The sequence below is a fragment of the Cervus canadensis genome, chromosome 4 (genome assembly GCF_019320065.1).
Source record: "Cervus canadensis isolate Bull #8, Minnesota chromosome 4, ASM1932006v1, whole genome shotgun sequence".
Classification (NCBI taxonomy): Eukaryota; Metazoa; Chordata; class Mammalia; order Artiodactyla; family Cervidae; genus Cervus; species Cervus canadensis.
Window position 1 is genome coordinate 56,971,426 of NC_057389.1, and position 8,321 is coordinate 56,979,746.

Sequence of the window (8,321 nt, forward strand, 5' to 3'; positions counted from 1 at the left end):
CCCCGCCCCTTGCGTCCGCCAACCTATCGCAGGGCTGGAGCGTCCGAGGCTGATCTGATAGGATTACTTGGCCGGAAGGTCTAGGGCGGATGATTGAGTACTAGCCGAGATGGCGGCGGCTGCAGCGATTCGTGGGGTCCGAGGGCAATTGGGCCTTCGTGAAATTCGTATCCATTTGTGCCAGCGCTCGCCCGGCAGCCAGGGTGTCAGGTGAGGCGCGGCCCAGTGAGGCGGGTGGGCTTCGGGACGCCAGGGTCATGACCTCGACCTCCCGGGTGTTTGGAGAGGCCCGTGCCCACACCGCACGCGCGGTGCTCTCTCCTGCCCCGCAGGGACTTCATTGAGAAACGCTATGTGGAGCTGAAGAAAGCGAATCCCGACCTGCCCATCCTAATCCGCGAGTGCTCGGATGTGCAGCCCAAGCTCTGGGCCCGCTACGGTGAGCGCGGAACGCAGGGAACCAGAGACCCCGGTGAGGGGAACAGGGTTCGAAGAGAGAAAGGGCCGCCCAAGGTCACAGAAACCTATACAGGGACTGGGACTCAGACTTCAGCTTTGCTATGATCTTGTTGCAAATAAGGAAATATACATTTGCAGAGTTAGAGTGTTTGTATCCAAGTAACATGTGGAGGCGGGCCCTGCCCTGCATAGGAATCGTTTTTGTAGTTCAGGTTTCAGTTAAGGGAGAAGAGATGCTGGTCCAGTCCACCAAATGTAGGTCCTTTCAAGTTACCAGTGGTCAGTGCGGGTCCAGGTGGCATATGGGAATCGCAGTAGTAAAACCCTAAAATAATGCTATGTTGAGCATTTACTGCTAGGCCGTGTTGAGTGCTTTCCTGTCCAAATCTCTTGAACCTTAAGTATATGAGGAGTGGATTCCTTTTTCTCATCTTTTAGAGATGAGAGCGCTGAATGAACAATTGTGTGGAACATGCCTAACGTTATTCAGCTAAGATGCATAACACGGTTGAGCTTTTACATTTGTTCCCCAATCCTAGACTGCACTTCTGCCAGACTTAAGTAGCTGGCTCTTCCAGTTACAATTCAGGTTATTTTGTAGGTCTGAACTTCTGTATCACCTCCTCAAAAAGGCACTCCCTGACCAGTTATGTAACATTGCCTCTTTACCCTATTTCATTTTACCAAGTGTTTATTAACATACTACCTGTGTCATTTTACCACAATTTGAAAACTACTCTTATGTTGCCTGAATATAGACACACAATAAATATTCATACTTACTGAACAATTGGGCTTCCCTGGTGGCTCAGACAGTAAAGAGTCTGCCTGCAATGTGAGAGACCCAAGTTCGATCCTTGGGTCAGGCAGATCCTCTGGAGAAGGAAATGGCAACCCACCCCAGTATTCTTGCCTGGAAAATTTCATGAATGGCACAGCCTGGCAGGCTACAGTCCATAGGGTCACAAAGGTCGGACAGGACTGAGCGACTTCACTTTCACTCACTGAATAATGGTATTTTTAATCACAGCTTTTAATTACACTTTGCCCTAGGAATGTCTGGGGGAAGGCAGGGAGTCACACCCAGGGCAGATTGGTTTTAACAGTGCAGCTAACTGCAGTATGCCATGGACTAAAAGTTGTTTGCAGGAAAAAAATTTTCCTTCTGAAAGCTAGTAGACTAGAGGAGATGGACACACAAATAACTTTAGTTTATGAACTACAGGAGCCATTAAATAGGCACAATTAAGAGGCAGGCCCATGTAATACTCTGCTCACAATGGTTAATAATCAGTGCTACCATGCCCCTTAAAACTTCCCTGAACCACTTTCCTTCCCATTATGACCACCCAGAATGAGCCAAAATTCTATTTAGACCTGGGCTTCCAAGATATGTTAGAGACCCACTGGATAAATTCTAGGCATGTCAGATACATTTTGGTCTTATCTCTTTACTACCCTTCCTATCCTACCAAGAGTGTAAGTGGAAGACTATTTTGGTAGCCTGTACAGTGCAGAGTGAATAATTAATAATCTTCCTGTCTCCTCAGCATTTGGCCAAGAGAAGAATGTCTCTCTGAACAACTTCAGTGCTGATCAGGTAACTAGAGCCCTGGAGAATGTGCTAAGTAGCAAAGCCTGAAGTCTCCACTGAGGATTAGGAACAACAGCCCCAGAGTCTGGGCTCTGCTGGACTGAGTACAATGTGGAGAAATGTATTCTGTTCTGTATAAAGATTGTGCTGAAAATGCTGTCTCAAGATGATCTGATTCTCATCCCACCGACTACCCCTTATTGTGCAACCATCTGAGGAAAAGCAGTTGAATATAAAAATAAGACTTTATTTTATTCTGTCCCATCAAAAGCCATGAGCCACTGAATCAAAAAAAAAAAAAAGGAAAGAAAAAGAAAAAAGGAGATTCCAGGGACCGGTATTAAGTACACCACACTGAGTTCCATCTGGTCCTCTTGCCTGGACAGTGCTGGGTGAAAGGGGAAGAGCTGGGATCCAGAGGTCTTGGCTTAGGCTTAGGTGTGGGAGCTGAGGGCATGATACCATTATGGTTCTAAACCCCCAAAGGGGATTTATGGGCGAGGACACAGGAGTATGGGAGATAAGGAGTGGAGTACATGACTTTCAGAAGTCAGGTTACCCATGAAGAGCTGTCTGCTGGAGAGCATGCACGCGATCCTGAAGCTGTGCCACCTCCTCATGCCTTTGTAAGGCCTGCAGCCCTGACTGCTGCAAGAAGGCCTGGGCAGCCTGAGAGCAGGGAAGAAAGAGATTCAACACTGGGTCCCTGAGCTGCAGCACACAAACACCACAGCCTTGAGTTATCCCACCTCTTCTTGGAAGAGTGCATTCCCAAAAAGAGTACAGAAGTTTGAACCTGGAGCCCACATAGGCTAGCCAGGCCCAGAGAACTAACTAAAGACTGTAAGGAAGGGGGCCACGGTGGAACAGGGGAACTGGGGACTAAGGCCAGAAACCCACCCCTGGCTGATAGAGGAAGAGCAGCTGCAGCAGCTCCAAACTCTGGCCTACTACTTCAGTGTCAGAGAGGGCCAACGTGTCCAGCAAGGTGGGGAGCAGGAGCCCTGGCCATAGATGCTGACAGTAAGCGGGACCTTTCTCTGCAACGTTGCACAGAACTGTGAGCACCTGCAGACAGAAACATGTACACAGTCCCCACAAACAATGAAACCCAAAGATTTTAAAGATAGCTGGAATGGAGTGCTGACCACATGCCCAGTCACCATGCCAAGCACTCTTAATATGCATATTCTGTAATCCTCTCAGGCACCCTCTGGTAGGATTATATTCCCAATTATAAATGAGGAAACTGAAGTTTAAGGTGGTTAGCTGACATGCCCAAGGTTAATAACTAGTAAACTACAGTTTAGGAACTCACACCTAGACTGCTCTGTGATTGTATGGCTCTGAAGGAATCCATACCACACCACCTGCTAGCTCTCAGCTCAGGGTACTTCTGAGGGCTCAGGTCTGCTCCCACTGTTTTACACTTAGGCCACCATATCTTGGACCCAAGGGAACCAAATACCTACCAATACGCTCACAACATTAGACACTGACAACAAGTGCAAGAGGGGCTCAATCAGATCCAGGGAGATCAAGGAGGTACAGAAACTAGGGCTGTTTGCTGAAAGGGAAAATGTCAGAGTGAAGTTCCTCCAACTCAGGCATGAAACCAACCCACTCCCAATCCTACCCACCTCAGCCCAGACCAAGAAGAAATATTCCCAGGAGCTAAAGGTCCAGGCCAAGGCAGATTGTGGTGCTTACCAGTGAGGTTGTTAAGGAGCCAGAGGCCCTCAGGAAGCAGGCTGGGCTGTTCCTGGAGGAAGAACTGCAGAAGGATAAATAAGGCTGCCACAACACGCTCATCTCGGAGATGCACTGGCCCTCCCACAGTCTCTGCTGCTGCCTCTGTCAGCAAGTTGCTTAGACACCGAACAACAGGGCATACCAGCTGTAAAGACGAGCAGGGGTTCAGGTTTAAGGAGGAAGGGGCAACCTGCATACGAGCAGGAACTGAATCAGAAGGTCAGCCAGATATTGGCCTGTCCACGTACCAGCTCCAGTCCTGCATTCTTAGTTCTCTGGACAGCCACAGCCAAGTCCAACAGCAGCAGCCCCAGGGTGGTTAGAGCCCCCTGGGTGATGAGCAGGGCATTGTTGACCTGGCTGGGCAACAGGAAGCAAGCAGTCACTACTCAGTCAGTCCTACATTAAGCCGGCCAACAGCCTAGGTCTGTGGGTTCCCTGGGCTCCAAGAAGAGAGGACCAGAGAAGAAAGAAGACTTATCCCAACAATTTCAGAAACTAAAGCCTGAATGTCATGGAAGGAAGCCCCAGGGGAAGTCTGGCACTTTCCCAATTGCCCTATTACCTGCAGATGATGTAGTGAAGGCACCAGGCAAACTCCACAGCTACCCCAAGGTTCAGCTTTGGGCCGGGTTGTAACAGTTGCAGTATGTGCTGGGGGAGAGTAGAGCCCAGGACGGAGCTGTCAGTAGAAGCAGAGCTCTGAGTAGGAACCATGGAAGGCAAGATGTCAATCACTCTTCCCAAACCCGAAGAGCAGGTGGCAAAGTGCCCAAAACCCAAAGCTCTTCCCAGTCAGGCACATGGGGTTAAAATGTCCAACGCGTTGGAAACAAGACTCAATCAGGCATCCAGGGGCTACACTACCGAGTAGGTCACACCTGCCTACACATGAGTTTGACTTACGGGATGATCTTCTCTGGAGCCTCCTTAGCCTGCAGAAGCTGGGACAAGGCATATCCAAGGGCTTCCAGCACAGTCAGATGGGGAGACTAGGAGCAGAGCAGGGGTCTGACTCTGGAAGCTAGGCCGTAAGGTTTCCTACGACTTTCAACCTCTTAGCGCAGAGAAGAGGCTGCAGCTGCCTAACCAGAGCAGGTGGGCCGTGTGAGGAGATGGGTACTCCAGGAGGAAGAAAGGAGGTGGACACTCACCTGGATGCAGGCAGCCAAAGCCGGAACAATGCCCTGAGGCAGAAGCTGCCTTCTCACAGCCTCACTCTCCACAATCAGGTTACCCAGGGTATACAGACAGAGCTCCTGAGAGCAGAACAACAAAAGCACTAGGCTTGGCCTACCTCAGGATCTCAGGCCAGGGGTGGATGGGGTTGGGGGTGGGCGGGGCGTGGGCAGGGGCTAGGGTGGGAATGGGAAAGATGAAGCATCCCAGTCCTTGAGAATCTGGGCACAGGGGAGTGGCAGGTGATGGTGCATGTATGGCTGTGGCTGTCAGGGAACCAGGTTTTCCTCTTTAACATACCTGCCAGCTCAAACTGGACCCAAAAGCATAATTTTTAAATCCAAACCAAAAACAAGGTAGGACAGGGCTTACTATAAAGTCTGAGCTGTGACCGGAGAGGTAGGTGAGAAGGTAGGAAGTGGCTGGCAGGCAGGCCTCAGCCACCGCAGACTGCTCAGAGTGAGAGAGCTCATGAAGGCACCGAGCCGCCTCAAGCTGCAGCAGGGCCTGGTTGCTGGTCAGGAGCCCGACCAGGGTCCGAATGCTGCCCTCCAGCCTACATGAGTGAGCACCAGAGTCCTTCTCAGCTGGCGGCCCATCCCCTCCACACCCCTGTCCATCCCCCAGTGCCCCAGCCACCCACTCACATCATCCACACTGACCTGATGAAGATCTGTTGTGTCTCAGGGTGTTGCAAGCCTCGACGAAGGCTGACCAGAGCCCTCTCCCTCTCCTTTTCCTCTATCCCCCGCTGGGCCAACCGCAGGAACTCCTGGATCTGCAGCACAGCACAGGGAAATGAGACATGGCAACACATCGATGCCAGATAGCAAGGCATGAGTTCTGCTCTGCCTACTTCACTTGTGAGCCCTCCAATATGGCATAATCCCGAGAACTTGTCATTCACACTATTATGGCTAATAAATGCTAACCCTGTAGTAGAGTGGACAGAAGAGGGAATCAAAACTGCATTTAATACCAGTCCTGCCACTTATTCTACAGGGGACTAAACCCAGCTTCTCACCTGAAAAATGGGAGTAACATCTACTCTGGTGTCTTACTGGGTTATTTCAAGAATAACATTTAAATCTCTCAGCCTGGCATAACCTACCCCTCCAGCCATTGTCCCCATACAACTGACACTGCAACAACATTTAGCATAACATGACTTGTTTTTTCAATGTTTCCAAGCTTTTGCAATATCCATCCCTTCTGCATGGGATACCATCCACAGGTCCTTCACTTCAGCTTTCTCTTCTAACTGCCTCTGGGAAATTAGTTCTTTCTGGTATCCTTTGGAAGACAGTGGTTTCTACTGTGCCTCATGTTTTCTTCACCACAGGTAGGAGCACATCTGTCTCCTTCAGTGGGTTGGGAACATGTCAAAGAAAGGGACTCTTCTTTTTTGTGTACCTGAGTACCCAGCATAGGTGTCTTGGTACAAAATAGACACACAATGAATAAATGACATAACCTATGTATAAGTTCTTCATAAACTATACACATAAACATAGTATAAACATAGAGTAGGCCTGATGCTTGCTAAATGAATAAATGAGCTGAAATAAGTTCTTTTGTTCACTTATTCCATAAATGCTGAGCATCTACTATACACCAGATACTGTATAAGCATCTGAATTTTCAATGACGACAAATAACATAAAGTCTAGGTTCCTGTGGATAAAGTCTAGTTAGAAAAAAGGTAACAAACAAGCAAACAATTAGTATAATTAACATTCTGCAGACCTACTTTAGATGCAGCAAATGCAAAGGCCATAGAGAAGAATGGGGCTGGTATATTGTTCCAAGAACTGAAAAGAGGACAATGTGGCTGAAATGAGTAAACCGATAAGACTGCAAATGGCAGAAGTTATACTATGCTAGAGTGTGTAGATCAGAGGAAGGATTTTGGACGCATCTGCCTGATGTGTAAAGAATGAATTTTTTAAAATTAATTTAATAGGAGGCTAATTACTTTACAATATTGTGGTGGTTTTCGCCATACATCAACATGAGTCAGTCATGGGTGTACAGGTGTCTCCCCATCCTGAACCCCTCTCCCAAAGAATGAATTTGAGAGAGGCAAAATTTCGGTAGATGACCTGTTAAGAGGCTTCTGTTAAGTATGCAGAGAAAAGGGTACTGTCAGTATTGACGGCAACGCCATGTAAAGAGGTAGGAGGCAAAAAAGGGAGGGGAGGGGAAAACAGGGCAGGGGAGGGGAGGACTCGATGATGTACTGGTGTGGGGGTAAGGAAGAGAGTTGTCAAGAATGATTTCCTGGTTTCTGGCTTGGCCCACTAGACGGATGGAGAAGCAAATGGCAACCCACTCTAGTATTCTTGCCGGGAGAAGGCCATGGACAGAGGAGCCTGGCGGGTTACAGTACATGGGAGTCGTACAGGACTGAAGCGACTGAGCACTAGACGGAGAGAGGTGTTGAAGGGTCCGCGTTCAGGTTTGGAGACAGCCCTCCAGTACAAGAGAAGGAATCTGCCGCCTAGTGGGTGTGACTCTCAACACGCACCCTGACCGCTCACCTCGGCTTCTCCAAGGATCACGACCACACATCCCTCTTCGGCTTCCTCCGTAGCTTCGTCTCTCAGCAGCCTCTTGCTGACCAGCTGCTGCTCCCTCCGCGCCTTCCGCAGTGCTGAGGGGAAAGGAGACGGCTGAGCATGGGAGGGGAACCCACAACCCAGGGCTCGTCCCGTTGCCCCATCTCCGACCTCCATAACCCCATCCTCCAGTGTTCCCTCGCCCACCGCACCTGCCTCCCGCTCCCGCCGGCGGCACCGTAGCTCCTCCACTCCGCAGCCTAACGGCCTGAGGAGGCCTCGCCGTCCGCTCCACATGACAGAAGTGGAAAAATTCTGCACGAACTGGAGAGCCAACAACTTTACCCAGAGATCCAGAACAGGACACAGCCGGCGCAGGCGCAGCGCAGGGCGGAAAGGGAGGTGTCAGTGGGCGGGACACGCAGCGAAGTGAAGGCGGGGCGGAACGAGGGGGCGCGACCACAGGCCGGCCCGGGCGAAGCGGCGAGAGGGTGGGGCAGACCGGGGGGAGGGAAGATGAAAAGACAGGATTGGGTGGGGCGAGGGCGGGGAGGGGCCACTGACTGAGGGATGGGACCTTTAGCCAAGCGAATTCCAAGTAGCAGCTGTGGCTTTGAGCTTCTTTGGTGGCTCAGTGGTAAAGAATCCGCCTGCCAATGCAGGAGACAGAGGTTCGATCCCTGGATAAGGGGATAGCAACCCACTCCAGTATTGTATGGGAAATCGCATGGACAGACGACCCTGGCGCAAAAGAATCCCACATGACTTTGCGACTAAAC

At 50.2% G+C, this 8,321-nt stretch overlaps 2 protein-coding genes across 5 annotated transcripts; one reads left to right on the forward strand and one right to left on the reverse strand.

Annotated features, from left to right (window-relative positions):
* The first annotated feature begins 36 nt into the window (after positions 1 to 36).
* NDUFA2 (NADH:ubiquinone oxidoreductase subunit A2) lies at positions 37 to 2,207 on the forward strand. Of its 2 annotated transcripts, none has more exons than XM_043465297.1 (3): positions 37 to 210; positions 333 to 439; positions 2,010 to 2,207. In XM_043465297.1, exons 1-3 carry the CDS (start codon positions 110 to 112, stop codon positions 2,099 to 2,101), a joined length of 300 nt encoding a protein of 99 aa, XP_043321232.1. In that variant the 5' UTR covers positions 37 to 109; the 3' UTR covers positions 2,102 to 2,207. The 2 variants fall into 2 exon arrangements, with proteins under 2 accessions (XP_043321232.1, XP_043321231.1); XM_043465296.1 differs by having other exon boundaries at positions 52 to 210; positions 333 to 472.
* A 72-nt stretch (positions 2,208 to 2,279) lies between these two features.
* Positions 2,280 to 7,948, reverse strand: TMCO6 (transmembrane and coiled-coil domains 6). Of its 3 annotated transcripts, XM_043465292.1 has the most exons (12): positions 7,755 to 7,947; positions 7,525 to 7,637; positions 5,647 to 5,762; positions 5,357 to 5,540; positions 4,960 to 5,064; positions 4,712 to 4,797; positions 4,371 to 4,487; positions 4,054 to 4,165; positions 3,764 to 3,950; positions 3,526 to 3,620; positions 2,954 to 3,121; positions 2,280 to 2,722 (listed from the first exon to the last, which is right to left on the reverse strand). In XM_043465292.1, exons 1-12 carry the CDS (start codon positions 7,837 to 7,839, stop codon positions 2,609 to 2,611), a joined length of 1,482 nt encoding a protein of 493 aa, XP_043321227.1. In that variant the 5' UTR covers positions 7,840 to 7,947; the 3' UTR covers positions 2,280 to 2,608. The 3 variants fall into 3 exon arrangements, with proteins under 3 accessions (XP_043321227.1, XP_043321230.1, XP_043321228.1); XM_043465295.1 differs by lacking the exon at positions 4,712 to 4,797 and having other exon boundaries at positions 4,054 to 4,161; positions 7,755 to 7,948; XM_043465293.1 differs by lacking the exon at positions 4,712 to 4,797 and having other exon boundaries at positions 4,371 to 4,507; positions 7,755 to 7,948.
* Between the last annotated feature and the right edge of the window lie 373 nt (positions 7,949 to 8,321).